The sequence below is a fragment of the Pteronotus mesoamericanus genome, unplaced genomic scaffold, assembly GCF_021234165.1.
Source record: "Pteronotus mesoamericanus isolate MK-2021 breed Mesoamerican mustached bat unplaced genomic scaffold, CSHL_Meso_final scaffold_1066, whole genome shotgun sequence".
NCBI lineage: Eukaryota > Metazoa > Chordata > Mammalia > Chiroptera > Mormoopidae > Pteronotus > Pteronotus mesoamericanus.
In genome coordinates, this window is record NW_026555299.1 from 1,701,772 (window position 1) to 1,722,002 (window position 20,231).

The 20,231-nt window shown below is 56.5% G+C and overlaps 1 protein-coding gene across 8 annotated transcripts in view; it reads right to left on the bottom strand.

Moving 5' to 3' along the window:
- Nucleotides 1-20,231, bottom strand: part of DGKZ (diacylglycerol kinase zeta) — a 41,588-nt gene that overhangs the window by 12,445 nt on the left and 8,912 nt on the right. For 3 of the 8 annotated variants that reach the window (XM_054587089.1, XM_054587088.1, XM_054587087.1), the window contains exon 1: nucleotides 17,184-17,464. The exons of 1 other annotated variant lie outside the window; for it this stretch is intronic. In XM_054587089.1, the coding sequence (XP_054443064.1) occupies nucleotides 17,184-17,344 (161 nt within the window). In that variant the 5' untranslated portion in view covers nucleotides 17,345-17,464. Of the gene's footprint in view, nucleotides 1-73; nucleotides 3,657-5,171; nucleotides 5,308-17,183; nucleotides 17,465-20,231 lie in introns of those variants that run through there. 4 more of the 8 variants (XM_054587085.1, XM_054587083.1, XM_054587082.1 and 1 more) reach the window with 2 other exon arrangements.

Genomic DNA, 20,231 nt, shown 5'->3' on the forward strand with positions numbered 1-20,231 from the left:
CCTGAGGCCCTCGCTCCACGCCGGCCCCCTCGGAAGCCGCACCACTTGCCCTGCTGGCCACAGCTATACCTACGCAAGCAGGGCGCTCCAGGCCTGGGGTCCGGCCGACTTGCGCCGTAGGGCTACCTGGCGCCTGCGGGAGAGTGGGCACACACGGGCGGGCAGCACGGGGCTGGCTGTGGTGCCTGAGGCTCTTCGGCCCCCAGGGCCAAGGTGCTGGCCTGAGGGTCGCTGCTGGCTGAGGCGACGATAGTAACCATGCAGGCCCCAGAGGGCGCGGTCGTATACCGCGTCAGCAGGGAGCAGGTGGGAGGAGGCCTGGCGCCCACGTAGGCAACAGGGCACTGGCAGCAGGGTCCGGGCACCCTGGTGTCTGAGTGGCCCTGGTGTTTTGGTGCCTTGCTGGGTGGTACTCAATGCTCCAACTGTCACATCCTCCTCCTGGACTCCCTCCTCCTCCTCCTCCTCCTCCTCCTCACTCATGCCCACAAGCCCAGCCAGCAGCAGGGGTGCACCCAGAAGCTGAGCCCCAACAGTGGCAGGCGGGGGAGTGGGCACCTCACCCACAATGAAGCGGGGGTTGCGGGCGGGGGGTGCGGTGCTGGAGCGGCGGCGGCAGCTGGTGCCCCGGGCCTGCATCCTGCAGCCCAGGAGGCAGCCCTGGAGCTGTGCACTGGAGCGGCGCCGCTGCGCCAGCGAGGAGGAGGCCTGCCCAGCAGGGGACCGGCGCCGGGCCTTGCCCGTTGGCAGCCCCACACCACTGGACCTCCGCTGCCCCTCTCCAAGGCCTGGCGCCATCCGCTGGAGGTGTCTCCTAAAAAAGGTCTCCATGCAGGGGCAGGTGGGTGCCTGTTGGGCACAGAGACCAGGAACATCAGGAGCTGGGCTGAGCCATGGCCCATCCTGTGCCCAGGAGCCCAGCCATAGCCTCTACCCTTTGAGCTGAGAGGAGACACTTGGGGGAGGGGCGGTTGGCCTCTTGTCTCAGTAAATAGGGTGCTTGAGGGACCAGAGAATCCTCAGTGGAGCCCACATTTCCCACCATTGGGGGCACTGTGCTCTTCGCAGTTATACCTCTGGGCTGCCCCAGGAGTAACGGGTAGGAGGGGGTTTCCAGCTACCCAACCTGGCACCCCCGGTCCGGGCACCATAATCCACAAAGTTCTGGCCTAAAGGACTTCGACTCTTGCCTGAAGCTGACAGAAAAGAGAAGAGAACTGAAGTCTGGAGTTCTGGGTTCCAGTTTGGAGTTGGCCCAGACAGACTGAGGGGCAGGGGGCGGGCTTTCCTTCTCATCAGGTCTTCGTTTTGCCATAAACAAGGAGTGAGTTAGGTTTAGGTTCCCCCCACCCAGGACATGGCACACACCAGGCATGACAATAAAACAAGGCTCTCTGCAAAGAAACTCGGTCCTGGTAAGATGCCCTGACTCTCCACCCCAGTCTCGGTGTCGGGCTGCAAGTGGCGTTTACAAATGGAGCAGGTATGACCTCTGCCTCAGGGATCACAGCACCCTGGGCGCATGAGGCCCTCAGAGGACTGGAGAGGCGGCTGCAGGGAGGGACCCACCCCAGTCTTCAACCAGGAGGCCTTCGTATTGGGACGCCAAGAGAAAAGCTGTCTGGATTCTGGCTTTGAGTGTATGTCTATCTTTGAGGGGCTGACGGTAAGGACTTTTCTGGAACTAGGCTGCTCTGTCTCACTCGGAGGCACAGTTCGGACCTCCCCTGTGTGAAGGTACTGGGTGATGTCTGAAAACCCATCCAGCTCTGCTAGAGGGTGCCTGTGAACTGCACCTTATCCTAGGCCACTGCTAGGAGCCCCAACTCACAACACCAAACACTGAGCTGCCCTGAGCCACGTTCAAGGAGGCAGGACCCTTGGCGACCATCCTTGCTGAAACCATCCGCCCCTAACCTACCCTGAACACGTGCTCTGCTTCCTTTGCCAGCTCACCTGTTCCTGCCACCCCTTCTTCACGACACTTCTCTCCCCCTAACAGCGGGGGAATAGCAGGAGGCCATAGCTAGCAAGAGGCCTCCAGAGTGCCCAGGGATGCTTGTGTCTCTCCATCAGGCACTCTCCCGGGCCCTGACGGCCACAGGGAGGTCTGAGTCACGGCCATGAGACGTCTGCCTGGGACTGGCAGACGTCAGACGCAGAGGGTGAGAGGCCTGGGCAAACGGCGGAAAATGATGGGCCCGAGGAGTCAGGCCTGGCCACACATCTAGCACCTGCTCCTCCCGCCCACCTACCCACCCACTCACTCTTTGATTTGCTACTGTGTCAGGACAGGCAGAGTCAGGCCGAGCCCTGAATGGGTACAAGGGTACTGAAGGGGAGGGGGACTGGGGCCGAAGTGTCTGAGCTCCTGTGATCAGAGAGCAGTGCTGGCAGCCATGCCTGGGCAAGCGGCGTTTGAGACTCTCAGCTCTAGCTCTCTGCCCCGTATAGGTGCCAGCCCCTGCAGGTGACAGGGAACAGGCAGGAGGTGAGCTCTGCGGGGAGAGAGCTCTTGGCTGCCTCCTAAAATCGATACCATCCCGGTTAACATCTACTGAGTGTCCACATGTGTCAGGCGCTGTGTTGAGCACTTGATCAGCACATATATCATTTTATAAACCACAGCAACCCTAAAGAATAGGTAGGTACTGTGTCATGTCACGTTCCTGATGGGAAACGGAGGCTCAAAGAAGTAACCTGTCCAAGGTCCACAGCTAGTCAGCGTACAGCCAGTGTCGGAACTCAAGTCTGCCTGAAGGTATAAAGCCTGCGCCCCAGAGATGCAGTGGAAGGAGGGTCTCTCCTCTTGGGCCATGAGACTGGGGCTAAGGTGGAATGGGATAGGGAAGGGGCCATAAGGACCACAATAGCCCCACTTCTTGAACACCTACTATGCGACAGGCCCTGGGCTAAGCACTTGCATTCACCATCTCCTCGGACCCCTGCCACAAGTCTGTGAGGCAGGCAGGGCCGACGGCTCCATTACAATGGCAGTAACGCGCCCTGGGTCACACAGCGGCCAGTGGCAGAGAGGGGTCTGGCCCATCTGCCTGACTCAGGTCTGCTCCGCGCAGGGGAAGAGGGCCTTGAAGGCCCAGCAACCGGCCGCTGCCAGGGCGCTGGCCTGCCAGCGCCCCCCCAGGGTGTCGGCTTTCCTTACTTGTCTGGTCAGGCTGCCCTGTGACAGCTGCACGGCCTGCAGATTAGTCACCCGGACACACCGCCTGATGCTAATGTCACCCAGAAAACAAAAGGCCACAGTCAGTGGGGGTGGGGGAGGTGCTGCAGGCGCTCTGTGGGCAGTGGTGACGGCTGGGCCCTGCTGCTGCCCCAGGCTCACACCGACAAGAGGGGCCCGGAGGAAGAGGTCACTTGCACACGCCTGCTCACGACGCACAGCACGGGGTGGCTTCCGCAGTGCTCTGGCCCACAGGCTGCCGGGCAGCCCAAGTCCACATCTGTCCAGGAGTCTCCTCAGCTATCTGATGGTGCAGTCACTCAGAGTGGGGAGCAAGGCGGGCCAGGCCAGGGCCGTGTGACTACACGCAAAGCTGTCCCTTCACAGACCCCAGTTTCTCTATTTGTCCAAGGAGGCAGTTAGACTGGCTAATTTGACATTTTATGACAAGCTCTCCTGCCAGGCACCCAAGTTTCTGTGTCCCCAAAGCCCCCTTCCCTGCCCCCCCCACCCCTCGCCAGGGGCCAAGCTTCCTGTTCCTCTGGTCTCCATAGAAACCTCTGTCCTCTGGTCAGCAACCGCCTGACTCCTGACTTCCTAACTCTGCTGAGGCCTCCCTTGGGTCTGCTCAGAAGCCCAGCCTGGCCTTGGGCCTGGCCCAGCTGTGCCCTCGCCTGGCCCAGCAGCCTGTTCCCACAGCACGGCTCTGGGCTGAAGCTGCTTCTCACCTCATGCTGTCACCTTCCGCACACCGAAGGGGCCCCACAGGGTTCTGACACCAACAGCAGAGGCCGCTTCTCAGCCTCCCGGTGGGGGACCTGGGGGCAGCCTGTCACACCCCGAGGAGACAGGGTGGGAAAGACTCATGGGCCCTCTCCATCTCCAGCTGGCTCTGGGGGGCCTGAGAAGGGCCCAGGCCCCCGCAGAAGGGACATGCATGGTGCGGTCTGGCCCTGCGCCCGACTGCTGCGGCCAGCAGGGAGCGAGTGGACAGGATCCTCAGCCTCCCAGCACAGGCTATCTCACTCTCCGTGTCAGCTTCAAGTGGAAAAGCCCGAAGGCTTGGGAATCCTGTAGTTGCCACTGCTTTCCTGGGCTCAGCAACTAACCTTCTGAGTCTCAGTGTTCTCATCTGCAAAATGGGACGATACCACCGAGTTCAGAGGGCTGATATAAGGGACGTTCTGACGAGATGGTGGTATAAAGCACCTGATGATACAATACCTGGCAGAGAGCAGGGGCACGGCAGGGCCAACACCCACAGCAGGCGCCAGGAATGTGGATCATGCCACCTCCTGGGGTTTGTCTCTGCCCGTGGTGGGGGTGGGAACCCAGAAAGGGAAGCAGGAGTACCCAGGATGACCACCAGCCACCATATGAGGAACAGAGCCCGACAGTCAGAGCCACCTGGGTGTCTGCTCAGGCTACGAGGAATGTCTGCTGCCCCAGTACCAGGCCTGGCCCCTGGGACTCCTCTGCCTCCTGAAGTGCTTGCACACACACCCCCACCCCCACCCCGTGGGATTCAGGCAGAGTGCCCGCTCCATGCGGCGGGCAGGACCCTGCTCCCAGCAGCCCTCTTTGGCCGCTCTGCTCCCAAGTGGGAATAGCTAGAAGGGAGGCCTGTCTGAGGGCTGGGGAGGTAGGGTCCCAACTTCCCCACTTCTACTTGCTAAGGAGATCCTGCCAAAAACAAAATAAAATAAAACAAAACAAAAGTGCACAGCGGGGAGCAGGTGGGCCTGCGAGGTAAAGGAGGCAACCAGGTTGGTAATGCTCCCCTCTGCAGGGCCTGCCCTGGCACGGGCAGGCATTCCCTCCCGCTCCGCGCCCCCTTTCCCTTTCCCTTTCCCTTTCCCTCAGCTTCAGGAGCCTTTCCAGGGATGGTGGTGCCTGGGCCCACCCTGACCCACCCCTCCCTAGACCCACCCTGGCCGATGCAAGAGGGAGGAAGCAGAAGACAAGGAAGGGTTGGGGGAGCCCCCTTGACCTGATCTGAAGGCAGGGCAGCAGGCAGGAGGTGGGCGAGCGAGTGGGGCTGGGGTCCCTGGGGCAGGAGAGCCCTGGCTCTGGCTCCAGCTCCCGGCTGCCAGCCTCCGGCTGGGCGAGTCCTAGTTTGGAGAGCCAGAGGCTGTGGCTGCTCCTCTGCGCCCTCCCCCTCGCCGCTCTCCTCCCCCCAGCCTGAGACAGACAGCCGTTATGAAAATAACCCGATTGGTAACCGACTGCACTTCCTCTCCCAGTGGCCGCTCCAGGCCCTGCAGCAAGCAGGCGGGCGGGCAGATGGGCAGACAGAGGGACACGCGTGCGTGCACACACACACAACACACACACGGCCTTGCCTACCGGCTTCTCATCCCACAGTCCCCAGAGCCAGGCCGAGTGACAGCTTCCCCTCTACCAGTTACAGTGCAGCCCCTGCCTCTGCTCAGGGGCGGGGTGGGGGAAGGCCTGGGGAGGGAGAAGGGGTCCGGGCAGCCTCCTCTCCCGGCCACCTAAAGCCTTCTCGCACCCACTGGACAGAATTCTGGGGGTCTGAGGACAGTGTCTGAGATAGTTAAGCAGTGGCTCCGGAAAAAAACAAATCCCACAAAAATAAATGCCGAGAGGTTCACACCTTACAAAGGCCCTTTTACTAGTATTATCAGGTTGGAGGCTTGTCGTCCCCCTGGGAGGGCAGCAGTACCGTCCCAGCGACAGGGACGGCGCGGAGGCTGGGGGCTGAGCCGGGACTCCCGTGCTCGGGTCCCCAAGCCCTGCCAAGAGGGCCTGTCGGAGCCGCACGGGCCGGTGCCCGGTGCCCGGGGGGGGGGGGGGCAGCCTGTGGCACACCCATCCTGCCCAGCAAGCCGCTGCCCTCTTATCTTCCTGGCTCCCCAGGGTGTAGAGTGGCAGCTCTCAAACTTCCTGGTCCCAGAACCCTCTTTACACTCTTGAAAATTACTGATGATCCCCAAAAGGTTTTGTTTGTCCAGGTTATAGCTATTAATATTTACCATATTAGAAATTAAAGTTGAGAAATGTTTAAAATATGAACTTGTTTAAAAACAATAAGCCCATTACATGTTAATACAAGTGACATACTTTTATGAAAAATAAACTGTATTTTCTAAAACAAAAACACCAATGAGAAGGGTAGCATGTTTTAATTTTCTCAAACCTCTTTCATGTCTGCCTCAATAAAATACAGCTGGATGCTTGTAGCTGCCTCTGTCATTAATGTTACTATATACTGTTTTGGTTGAAGTGTATGAAGAAAATTCTGCCTCACACTGATGGCAGTTAGAAAAGGAAGGATTATTTTCAAAGTCTTTTCAAGCAATGATATTATGGATATTCTTCTTTGCTGCTACATAAAAATATGACAAGTGGTAGTTTCTTAAAGGTTAGTGGCTATGTGGAATCTGAAACCAACAGACTTTTCACTGCTCTTTCTTGCATTTTGAGTTTTGTAACATCAGCCATCAGTCACTGGAAAACATTGCTTTACTGAATTATGAAGATCTTCTAAATGTTGATATATTTCATTATACAATATAAAAAAAAATCACACCTGCTAACAATCACCAGTGATCTCATTAGAAGACTTTAAGTCTTGGGAAGCTAGCTGTCAGCCAGGCTAGATAGTGGATACAAGGTTTCCAAAATGTAATTTTCACTCAAAAGCTCACTTTTTATCAGTAGCAACAAATACTGATACTGTTTTTGAAGTGACAAGCTCACTTCATTCATTTTGAGAAAATGTCTGCCAAATACCCACCTTGGAAGAGTTTTGTCTGTCAGGTGTTCTTTCAAGTTAAAATGGTGTCCCTTAAAAAAAGTGACTAAGTACAGCTTGCGAAAGTGCTTTTCAAGACAACCATGAGAGTTTGGAGTGCCTTATGTGTATTTCACATTTGTTCACACAGAATATTTAAAAAGACACATACTCAACAATCTAGGCTTTATAAAATCAGCACCTTCTACCGTATTTCCGGGGTTTTGTTGGGAGTGTGACGATACGATACGGCGGCTACCGGTGCACGTCGGGCCGCTGCCTTGACCTGCGCCAAGGCCCCAGGCGTTTCACCCACAATCGCTTTCGCACATCGGCACAGGTATTAGCACAGCGGAAAGGGTTCACACCATGGCAGCTCTAAATGTATTATTATGAAAATGGTTTTGACCTCACCAATCCCCGAAAAGGTCTAGCTCTCACCTCCTCTGGCCCCCGCAAAATACCTGGAACCCCTGATCCAGCAAAAAATTCCAAATCCTCGTCTGGCAAATGTGGCTTCTGTGGTGTGGCACTAGCTCAGCCTCCTATGCCTTGACACAGACCCTCGGTGCTAACCAAGCCGACCTGTTCTCTGCACCCCCATCTGGCTGGGCCTCAGCTTACTGCAGTGTCCCTGCACGTGGCCTCCTGTCTGCCTGGAATACTGGCCTCCTTTCCCACCTCATATCCAAATCCCACCTGCTCACAGCTGCCCCAGCCAAGAATACTTCCCTCCCACTGGTAACTTCGCACTATCCGTTTGCTCCTCTACCACTGGACTCCTGGAAGTCCTGATTCTTTCAAATCCATACGCCTCGTTCTTCCCACCCACCAGACCACAAGCTCCTGGGGAGCCAAGCCAGGGGCAAGGTCTAGTGCCTCTAGGTATGCCCAGCTCGGTGCCTGGCAGCGAGTCCAGTGTTTACCGCTGATCAGCTCAGGAGGAAGGAACAGGGAATTCCGCTGAGGAGGGGCCAAAGCCGTAAGGGAAGAGAAGGACTTCCTCCACCCCGGGTACCGCACCCAAGGGCCAAACCACAAGGCCCTGGCTGGACCAGACCACTTCTTTGTTTGGGCACCAGGGGATAGCAACAGCTTTTGTTTTAACAGCCACCTTCCTCTCCTCTCCAAAGGATCTGACAGGTGACAGGTGAAGCCCCTTTCTGGGCTGAATGCCATTACCACTTCGTGTTCTCTGTGGCTTTGCTTATGAAACCTGGACAGCAGGATTTGGTGACAGGAAGTCACAGGGTAAGGGCGGAGGGTGAGGAGGGGAAAGGAGGGGTTGCCTCAGATGCGTGGGGGCTGGATGAGGACCCTTAGCTCTGAGCTCCTTGCTGAAACAGTCTCTCCTTCATGTCCTGAGTCCCTGCTTCAAGGTCAGGCTCCTGGTAAGTCCTGGAGAAATGTCTGTGGAGCAAATACCTGATGCAGTCCCAGGGCTACATGCAATCCAGGATGGCTATGAATGAGGCCCAACGCAAAATTCTAAATTTACTTAAAACATCTTTCATGCTCATCAGTTTTTGTTAGTGTCTGTGTATTTAATGTGTGGCCCAAGACAACTCTTCTTCTTCCAGTGTGGCCCAGAGACACCAAAGGCTGGACACCCCTGCTGCAGAGCCTCCCCTCCAAGCCGTCCTCCCCCTGCCACCAGAGCTCATTCTAAGGCACCCACTTACCCCTGACTGGGTCTCTACTGTCAGCTGAGCAAAATGCAAAGGCCCGGGCCTAGCAATCACTAGGCTTCTCAGCTCCTCTGTCACCTTCCTTTCATATGTTTTTACCTTTTACTTGAAAATACATAACTCCCTCTGTGCCAGACACTGCTCTAAGAGTTTTACAAATATTAACTCAGTTGCAGAAAAAAATAATTATTTTCCCCGTTTTACAGATGAGGAAATTGAGGCCTAAAGGGATAAAATATCCCTTGCCTGCAGTCACACAGCTAGCAAGTGGCAGAGCAGGGACTGCAACCCAGGCGTCTGCTCCAGGTCTGCGCTCCCACCCCCTCTCCCCCTCTAGATGCTCCTGTCAAACAAAGCGCTGTGGGTCTCTTTGCGTCTGTGCACTTGGCACTTGGTAGTCTCTCTACTGGGAATACTGTTCCCCTCTTGTTTCGTGAACGCGCCTTCATCTAGTTCCTCTCATCTTTTCAAAGCTGGCTCAGACATCGGCTCTGCTGGGAAGTTCTCCCCAGCCCCCTTTCCCAAAGGTTAGCTGCTCCCACACTCAGGCCCTCTCTTGGTTATTCTAGGCCATCGGCGCTGGTTTACAAGTCTGTATCCCCTACGAGGCTGTGAGCCCCTGGGACCACGTATTGCTTGTAATTGCATCTCCAGAGTCTAGAAGTGCTGGAAGTGGTTTGAAGAGTGAATGGAGGAAAAAGTGAATGGTCCCGGTTCAGCCTCATCGATCACGCTGAGAGCAAAGGGCTGCAGGCCAGCACGGTGACCCAGCAGCTGGCCAGCTCCTGAGGCCCTCCTGCCAGCACCGGTGGGCGAGTTGCTGATTTGGGCTGAGCTCTGGTGACTCTGAGACACACACAGAAACCCACTCCTGATGGGGTCCCCCTCCGACTATCCCAGCCCCCTGATGGGAGTCTTACAAGCCCTCTGCTGGCCCCCATGTCCCTCTTCTCTTGTGACCAGTCTCTCTTGTTGCCTTCTCCTCTGTCGGCCGCAGGCTCCCGTTCCCCATCTGCCAGGAGCAGCACCCCGCCCCCCATCCCTCATTCAAAATTTAACCTCCCTCCTGAAGCTTCTGATCACATTGCTCCCTCCCCCACCCCTAGAAGATCTTCTCTCAACCAGCTGTCAGCCCCTGGGGACCGGCCCTGTTCCCAGGGTTCCAGGCACCCCACTCAGGGGTTTTCCCCGCTGGCTTTGAGGAAGAAGCTGCCTAACATCTCAGCAGCTTTTTCTGAGGATTTGGATGTAAAGATCCAGAGGGTTTCTGCCTCTGATCAGCTTTTGGACCTCAAGCCAAGTCTCTTACCCTGCCTGAGCTTCAATCTCCTCATCTGATAAACGGGGGGTACCTGCCATGTCTTCTCCATGGGACCGTTGCAAGCTTGAGAGGGAAAGTGTTTGTTCCTGGTGGCCGATTCCTCAGTCTATCAAAACTTTAAAGAAAGAAACTAACTCCAGAAGCCTAAAAATTAAGATCACCACTTTGGAGCACAATTTGGCAACTGTCTAAGCTGAAGACATGCCATCCTGTAACCAAGCCCTGGTGGGGAGAACGCACCGGGAGCCGGGCACCAAACAGTTTTGGAAGGGCTGCTTGCAAAGGCAACAAAACTGTCAACAACCTAAATGCCCACTGACAGGGTACTGGGCAAATGAGCTGCTGTGCAGTTACAAAAAGGAATAATTTATGGCAGTTAAAATGGGTTCACTAGAGCTCATGTTTCACGATGGTTAAATGCCCAAAACTCAGAATATGTACAAGTGCAAATAAATCCAGTGCAAACCCATACCAAACAGTACCATACGTTGCTATGGGTGCTTCCTATGTAGGGAAGAAGTTTAAGACAGGCAAACACAAACACAAGAATCAGGACTGCGGTTTCCTCGAGGGAGGGAGGCCTGGGGGGCCTCCAGTTCTAAGGCAAATACGGCATAATGGTTTAGATCTGACCATGCTAACTGGTGGTGTTATATTACTTTGTAGTTTTTAAAAAGATTTTATTTATTTATTTTTAGAGAGATGGGAAGGGAGGGAGAAAAGACGCGGGAGGGAGAAAGAAAAGGGAAATATCATTGTACGAGAGAAACATTCATCAGTTGCCTCTCACACGCCCCCCAACCTGGGACCTGGCTTGCAACCCAGGCATGTGCCCTGGCAGGGAATCGAACTGGTGGCCTGCCGGTCCGCAAGATGATGCCCAACCTACTGAGCCACACCAGTCAGGGCTATTCTATATACTTTCCTAATTGCAAAATACTTAATGCTGTCAAAAATATTTCAAAATAATTTTTTAAAAAGACATCCAGAGGAAGAACAGCTCTCTGAGGTTGCCTTGGGTCTCTCATAGCACGGAACCCTGCATGCGTTCCTCATACTATTAGTAGAAACCCCATGCCTGTGGGACAGGAAGGAAGGTCTCCCCCTAAAGGATGCCTTCCAGAGGAGGCTGAGGGGGTGGCAGGTTGTATCAGTGGGGTGTCTGTGTGGGCTGGAGAGCAGGATCCAGCTTGCCCCCTTTCACAACCGCCCCCACCTCAGTAAAATGTCAGCAAGCTGGGGAAGGGGGGCGGAGAGACAGGCAAGCTGTTAACCCAGGAGATGCGGGGCGTGGGCGGAGCAGGCCCAGGCTCCCAGACAGCTATTTTGGCATGTGCTGTGATTGGGCTCAGCCCGGGCAGGGGAAGGGCCTCTAAGTAGGAGCTCTGAACTGGCGCCCCGCCCAGAGCAAGGGGGAGGAGGCTGTCGAGAGTGGAGGGGGAGGGCTCTGGGGCCCAAGCTCTCTTTTCAGACCTTTCACCATGAGGTGCTGGGTACAGGCGAGGCCCATGCCCTGTGCCCTCCTTCTAAGCACCTCTCCCGGGCCACAAGCCACCCACTAACCCCAGGGTGATATCAGCAGCTCCTTCAAACACGTCCCTTGAGTCTCCTACTCCCTGTACTTTGAAAGCAAGAGAAAAGGTCACACACTTGCTCCTCCACTCCAGATCCAGCCAGGGAGCCACATGACAACTAGGCTCCCTACGCAAGGGTCTCCCCCAGCCCAGCCTCACTCCCCCTGAAGTCAGGACCCTGGTGACGGTCCTCCTGCGGGTTCCAGGAGCAGATCACTTCATGGGTCTTACTCCACTCCCACATGAGGCAAAATTCTCTCACTCAGTCTCATAGGCCCTCAAACCCTCTTTCAGGCTCCACCATCTTGGGATGGGAAAATTAAAAAAAAGTAAGAAAAGAGTGCTAGTAAGCAAGGCAGCCTGGCATTGTGAGAAGATCCCTGGGTTTGGGTTCCAGGGAGAGCTGTGTGATCCTGGGCCATGCCCCGGCTTCTCTGAGCCTTGGTTTCTCATCTGTAAAATGGGAATAAAAACAACTAACTACAAGGTTGTTCTGAGGATTACATGAAACTGATGGATTTAAAAGCTTCTGGCAACCGTTATTTGCTGAAGAAAGATGAGCTGGCACCATCACTGACCTGGACACAGGGGCAGGTAGGGGAGGGTGGGAGTGCCCATCACAGCCTCCCCCTCCTCTCCCTGGGCCACAGGGCCCTTGGTCTCACTCGAACCTGCTCTGCATCCCCTAACCTTGTCTCTGGAGTCACAGCTGAGGAAGGAGGCAGAAGGGAACGATGGCAGAATGACAGCCCCTCCAGGGCATTGGTCACTGCGCTGGCCTGCCCTTTGCCTACCTGAAACTGTCACCTAGGCCCTGTGCTGAGAACCACGGGGGTGGAGGACCACACTGCAGGCCCTGTGTGGAGCCGACACCCTAAGGATATCAGGGGCCCCACACACAGAACACACAGGAAGCAATCCAAGGGAGCAAAAAATGAGTGCTCGGTACCACTAGGGTGCGCCCCGCCAATCCCACCGAGGAAGAAGGGGGGCTGGTGAGCCTGGATGCAGTGCAGCAGTTTCCCCTTCTTATCCACACTGTCCCCTCCCACGCTGACTTAGAGAATTGCTTGGTGGCAGTAGCAGCGTCCAGGAGGAGAGGCAGAGGGCAGGTTGAAACGTGCCAGATGAGGGAGGCTTTGGGGTCCTGCGATATGGTACACATTGACATCAGCCTGGAGTCAGGGGACTGGCACTCGGTCCCAGATAACCCCGAGCTAGCTGTGAGACCTTGGCCCAGTCAAGGCCACCTCACTGGGCCTCAATCTTCAGGGAAGAGGAGGGGTTGGGCCAGGTGATAAGGAAGCTCACACACAACCTGCCTTCTGCTACATTCTGATTGGCTCCACCCTGGCAGCCAGAGTATCAGGTAACTCACAAGTAGGAGGTGTCTGCAGGTCCACCCACTGAAAGTCTTTGATGCAACAGGATAGCAGGAAGGAGCAGCTCTCCTTTCCTGCTCTCCCCACAATGGTGGCTGTCGCCCCCTTGTGTTGCTCTAGGATACTGCAGGGCAAGTTCCCCCATCAGCTTCTGGACCTTGAAACTCTCCTGCCTTTGTGAGGAGGGTACAGGGATCCAACCTCTGCTTCTCCTAGAGACCAGCACAAGCCAAGCCTCTGGGCAGGTGGACCCTCTCACCTCCTCTTCTGCTTGGGTGGTGACTGGTGAATGCTGGAGAGGGCACCAGGAAGCCGAGGAGTGCAGGCCTGTCTCTTTCCACCCCTCACCTCCAGCCGCCCGGGGCCTAGGCTTTCTCTGACTAGGGTTACTCAGCCCGTCCTCTCCCCTGCCTGGGAAAATACCCACTCTCGTGCTCTCTTCTGCAAACTTGAGAGTCCTGAGTGACTCTGCATCCTGAGAGCTGACCTTTCTGGAGCCTTGCACAGAGAGAAAATGACAAGAGTTGCCCATCTGCTTCTGCACCTGTAAGCCAGAGGCTCGGTCGGGTGAGGGGCGGCAGAGGGAGGATTGCGACAGTCCCCCCTTCCCTGGCTCCCGACCTTGGCCAGCTCGGCACTGGCACACGACACTGCGTGGGGAGCAGGATGGGGAGGTGAACTTGATGGCACAGATCAGCCACCGAGGCCTCTTTTTCTTCCCAAACTGGTGGGCACCCAGGGACTCTGTCCTGCACCTGCCTCCCTCGGCCACTTGGGCCACTCCCAGGATAAGCCTGAGCAAGACAAACCGCTCAGAGAGGCTCCTTTTGCTCCAGACATCCCGGCGCCACGGGCAGATATTCTCATCTCTGAGTGTGAGGCATCCCCTCCCAGTCATTGCAAAACCAACCCAAACTGGGACTGCTTCTGCTCAGGCTGCCCGGCGGGCACCCTCTGCCTACCTGGACTCCAGGCCCGTGCTCACTTGGGGCCGTGTGGCATCACCTGTAAATGGGACTTATTGTTTCAAACTTGTTCCGCAGGTGCATTTCCTGCCCTCCGGGAACCGCTGACTTTGAGCACTGAGGAAGGGCAGGGGGGGCGGGCCAGTGAGCAGGCTCCCAGACACTCTGCGGGCCGGGCCTGCAGGCACCTTCTGCCGAGATGTTTAAAGGGCCAGGGACGTTCGGATGCTCCTGAGGTGCAAAACCAGCTAATCCATATGCTGTGTGACCTGCCCAGGGTCAGGCTGCCAGGACCAGGCCAAAGGATAAGTGCGTCTTCCCTCTAGGTGGGCTCGGGAGGACAAGGAGGGGACAGAGTCAGCATCCCTCCTCTTCTGACTGACCACCCCTTAGGCCAATAGAATGTGAATGGCAAGCAGAGAGGAAAAGCCAGATGCTCTGGGATTAGGGCAGGGCCCATAGCTCCTCTTCCAGGAGGGGGCTGCCGGTTGCCAGCAAGGACAGGTGGGGTGGAATGGAGCAGGGGCGAATCATGACTCAGCTTTGTGTCTTACTGGGCTAAAAACGGGGAGAGGGCAAGTTGCCCCCTAGATTTCAAGAAGGTAGAGCCAGTTGTGAGGGGCTGAGGTGGGCTTTAAGGAAAAGACTCTTAAGAAAGATACCAAAGAGACTGTTCAGAAGCAGTTCTACCTGACTGGACCAGGGAAGCAAATACGCTGCACCACCCAGTTACCACCTCTACCCCTCCCAAGCTCACAGCAGAGAGCGCTAATTGATTATACATAGAACTTCACCGCTGAGCCGAGGTCCACTGTCTACTCACTTATCACACCCCTCAGCCCCAAGGTTTGAGGTGTGCACGGGAGGGGAAGGGAGCAGGATGGGGGAAATGCAGAAGGAGGATACCCACCGAGAAGCAAGAGCAGGTGAAGAGTGAGCACGGAGCCTCGGGAAAAGATGAAGGGTTGGCTTCAACTGGGGACTTTTACCTGAGACTGGCAGCCAGTAAGATGGCAGGACTAAATAAACAGCATTCAAGGGGCGGTGCCCCGGGCAGGTGCACTGTTCCAAACGTTTGTCTTCACTCCCCCCAGTCAAAACCCAATCAAAACGAGGGGAGGAGGTCAGCCCCAGTGGGCATCTGATTCGATGAGCTCCCAGGCTGTCAGGGGAAAACTCTCTTCCTCCACTGCCCCCACCCTGACGCTCCTGGGTTTTCCAAATATATTCCTTTCTGAATGCCCCACTGTTCCAGAGCAGGGCGCTACACAGGAGACACTCCCTGCATGCTTCTGGGGCTGCTTCTGACTTTCTTCCCATTAAATAGCCTACTGGATCACTTAGCATCCCCAGAGTGATGTAATTCTGTGGTTTGCAAAATTGGTAGCACATTAAAAACACGTGGGAGGCTGTAAAAAAGAAGTTCATGTCCCACCTCCAGTCACACATGCCAAGGGTAAGGCCTAGGAGTCTGTATTTCCTCCGACTCCCTAGGTCATTGTGACGTACTGCTTGGGAACCTGATATAGAGAAAGGGATGTGGGTTTTGGAATCAGACTAGAGTTCAAACTCTCTCTCTGCCCCTTTGCTATGTGACCCTGGGGAAAACTACTTATATTTTTTGAGCCTGTGTTTTTCTCATCCATGACAATGGAGAAATAACACCTATCCTGCTTCTTTTAGAGAATTATGTAAAGGTATTTGTTGGTTTTCTTGTTTCTTGTTCTTCCTCCTGAATGTGCCTGAGGTCCATCCCCACGTCCACAAACCTGTGCCCTTCACGAGGGGCACAGTCAAGGGTCAGAAAAGCCCAATACTTGGTACCCTGTGGGCAGGGACAGGAAGCCTCTGGTGGAGCCCCTCCCTCCCCCTCTGAAGCCTGCGAACACTGAAGGCTACATCCTGCAGAGCTGGGTGTAAACTGTTCGCTCCATCTTGCAGGGCTGTGGGTGACAAAACAGAGGTACTGCGAGCTTTGCTCCCGTCCCCATGTTATATGACATTGAAGCCCTCATGGCTTCAGAAGAGCACATGGAGCTCCATCTGCCAGTGCGAGGCTCCGGACCTGCAGGTGGGTGTGCTTGGCAACTCAGTGCAGGTGCAAAGAGCAGGGCCCTGGCGAGGGGGAGGCAGGCAGAGGGCACAGGTCAGCGCTGCAGGGATGCGAACCAGCACAACTGGAGAAAACTGCTCATGTTAGCAGTGGTAAAGTCTACCCTGGGAAGAGACAGGGTAAAGCTCAGGGGGCCAGATGCCACAAAGCCCAGGCAACTGAAGAAAAGCGAGAGGAAGGCCTTGGGCAGACTCCAAGTGGTCAGAGTCCAGTATGAGTTGGCTTTGGGGTCCTTAGCTGATTGGCTGCAAACTCCTCAGCCACTGGAGGACAGGGGGCCATCAGGAGAAAGTCCAGGGAGCCAGGTCGGGTACTCAAAGGCCCCACCTTCCGTCACCTTACACAAGGGCTGCACCAGCAGGAAGCGGCTCCCAGTCAATCCGACACACATGACACGAGCTGCCTGCACTCAATCTTTCCACACCCTCCCCCAGTTTCTCACCAGGGTCTTGGTCAAAGCCCTGTAACAGGCACAAGATGGTGACATTTGGTGTGCTGGGGGAGGGGGCAAGATGGAGCTTTAACAGTCCCCACAGATTCTAGACTGCAGCCCACCCCATCCCTTTCCCAGAAAGGAAAGGACTGAAAGGTAGGGGAGAGGTGCCTACTGCCTAGCAGAGATAGGGGTTGGGGTCTCTGCTAATTACGAGTACAGTAGAACAGGTGGCCAGGCACCCCCAACCCCAAGGAGAGGCTTAAAATGTTGAACGATTAAATCAGTGACCAGTGCTCCAGGACAGGCATGTGCCCTGACAGTATCAGCAAGACCATGTTCTGCAGATGTCAGGAGGTGGTGGGAGGCACCGGGACCCCACCGAGGTCCGGGGGCGCCCAGATCCCCCGCCTCATCGCGGCCAGGAGACTCAGAAGGGGCCCTGTTCTATCAGTGCCAACAAGGGGTGAGTGACCAGTCCTGAGGCCCTACCTGCGGCTGCCAGGGGATTGAGGTGATCCCGTCTCCCTGCTGGAGAGTCGGAAGCGGGCCCTGCCTTGGTACCATGAAGGAGGCGCGCCAAGTTGCCGGTGCCAGGGAATGACCCCCCGCTCGGTGCCGGTGCCAGGACGCTGGGGGATGACCCCCACGCGGAGCCCACGCCAAGACAGCCCGTACTGCTGGTGCGCGGCGGAGACTTCCACTCCGTGTCAGCACGAAGTGGCCAAGGAATGCCTCGCGGTGTCCGCCCCGCCGCCGCCCCGCTCACCTGTGCCCGAAGAGCCGCAGCCCTGGGAAGCGCCGCTTGCTGAGGCGCCGCGGTGTCTTGTCCGGTTCGGGACAGGTGTCGCGCTCGGAGCCGCTGGACGAGGCGGAGGCCGACTCGGAGTCGCTGCTCCGGGCCTCGGGGCTGCCGTCCCGCGGCTCCATCCGGCCCTAGCCCCGGCCGGCGGCGGGTCCGCGGGAGACGTCCATGCCGGGCCGGCGGCCGGGGCTCAACACGCCGGCTCCGCGCCGCCCGCCGCGGGCATGGCGCGCGCTCGCTCTGCCCGCCCCGCGCCGCGCGCCCCCGCGCCCCACGCCCAGGTGCCCGGGAAGCGGCCGCCGCCGCTCCAGGAAGTGCCGCCAGCCGGGGCCGCAGGACCCCGCATAGCTGGCCGGGCTGCTGCCTGCCCGCCGCCGAACACGCCCCCTCGGTTGCGCTGCGGCACCCACCCACGGCGCCCTCTGCTGGCCGCCGGCCGCTCAGCAACCCTCCTCGGCCACCCTGAGGGGGAGGGGCCTAGGGAGGAGGGACAATCGAGGTCCCGCCCCCAAACCTTCGGCTGGTTCGCCTGGATCCCACAGAATCTCCTCCCTGACACCGTTGCACTGCGCCCACCCAGACACAAACAACATTTTTCTCCCCTTAACCCTCTTCCCCCAGCAACAACCTACCTGATCTCTAGCAAACAACTAGGAGGGCGGCTGTCACCGCCTCCCCTCCTACAGCCACAAGGAATAGACTCCTCTCTTGAACACCCCGTAACCGCTCACAGCCACTCACACAATTTCCACCCTTACCCCCTTGGCTCTCCCAAATCACACCCAAGGGAGAAAAATCACACAGAGCTTTCCATACACTGAAAAGACACGCCTCTCACACTGTTAACATTCACGTACTACTCAAACTAACACTTCTAACCCCAGCCTCTTACACTCAGAAATGTGTACCAGGACCAAAGTTATACCAAAGTGACCCTCGCACACACTAACAAAGAACATACACTTTTTTCATACAAATTCATCTTTCCACAGCTATTCACAGTCGCTTCCAACCCTTGTGCACACTCCTAACAAATGGCATTTTCCCAACGCAATATCCAACAAAACATGTAGATCTCTTACTCTATAAGAATCACCTGCATACCTTTTACACCCTCATAAATACATACACATAAGGACCACACTCTTATGCACCAACACACACCCCCACATAGAACATACACACCTTTCTCCTATGCACAAACACCCCCAGGACAACGGTTACGTGTTGCCACATCCCTCTTACATACACATCACCCACCAGAAATAGGCCTCTCAGATACACACACAAACACACCCCTAGGATAGCAGAGGTTGTCCCTTTTGAAGATAAGGGAGCCTTGGCTGTGTAGCTCAGTTGGTTAAAGCGTTGTCCCAATGCACCAAGGTTGCAGGTTCGATCCTGGGTCAGGCGGCACATAGAAAAATCAACCAAGGAATGCATGAATAAGTGGAAGAACAAATTCATGTTTCTCTCTCTTGCTCTATAATCCATTTAAAATATAAAATAAATAAACAAAGATGAGGAAAGCAATTGGAACCCGAGCAGTCGCCTGTGGTGCCACAGCCAGCACACATGCCTGGGAATCCGCAGCTTGGGCAGCCCTAGTAGCCTCTGCAGGGCTGACAAAGGGAGGCCAGGGGGCTGGAAGGCATAGCCTTTTTCCTCCCAAACCCTGCCATCCTGATGCCCATATCAGCTGCCCTCTGTTTCTGTTCGTGCTCCTCTCTACAAAGCCACATCCTGTGTCACCTTCACTTTCACCCTTTCCTCTGGGGTACTGGCTGCCCATTTTCCAGCCTTAGGCAGCCACATATAGCCAATGCTGGGAACTGTGACCTGTGGGAAAGCCTGCGGTTTTGAGAAATAGCCAGCAGCCAGAAGCCTAAAACCTTCCTCCAGCTTCCTTAAAGTTTCCTGCGGGCCTGGAGGTCTGCACAGGGAGTGGGACACCAGCTCTCCAGCCAGCCTCAGGTGCCAGGTTGGCCAGAAGGGCAGTGAAGTCCCCAAGTGAGCCTGACGCTGTCCTCCTAGGATGCATGGGCTCCTCTGGAAAACTTTCCAATGGCTCTGACACCAAGCTCTGAGGGAGGAGACCAGAAATAGCTGAAAAGCCCACTGAGTTTGCACAACGCCTCCTAACATTGAACGCTTTAGTCCTGTGGGGACTTCTCTTCCCAGATCCCCCTGCTGTGAGTGCGGTCAACACTTAGCCTGCTGTGAACTCAGCCCTCCACCACACTGCCCCCCAGCAACTGAAACATCCGAGTTCCCCTCAGCCTGCTGACAACGCCTGGCTTTCTTTGAGCCTCTGTAGAGCTGCTGGACAACGGGGAGGGTGGGTAACCCCACTTCTGCCGCAAGCCCCCATCCCAGATAAAAGACTCACAGAGGGCTGGAGGTGCCCATTCCCCCAGCCACCCTGAGTACCTACTGTGTCTGGGGGGTTGCGGCAGGGATCTGTGGCACGTCCCAGGAGCGGTAGCGCCACATCTGCCTCAATGCCCCCGGCAGCTCCCCTTCTTCTGTCCCCAGCGCCTCCACGGGGTCCAGAGCTGTAGCCTCATCGCAGCCTCCCCGGGCACTGTGGCCGGCCCCCCAGTACGCTCATCCTGCCGGCGACTCTCTTCCTCTTTTGGCACTTCCTGACCGGGGCCCCTGCGAGAGGCCAGCTGACTGGCCCAGCAGAGGACCAGGGACCTCTCAGGCGCCTTCCGCTGGCTGGGGCAGGAGGCTGGCTGGAAGAGCAGCTGCACAGGAGAGCAAGAGGCAGGTGAGGACAAGCCCAGCCCGGCAGCCGGGAGACAGCCCCAAGAGTCGGAGGCTGCTAGGCAGCCACCAGACCTGCCCAGGCTGGAATTTGAACCTCAGCCTCAGGCTGGCCTTCCTTGCCACTTCACCTCTTGGATCGTCACCTCTTGGTCCTGCTGAGGTCTCCTGCTTCATTACAACTACCGGGTGTGTTGGGGGCGGTGCTTAGCCCATACACAGCTCTCTTTCCTTCATACCTCT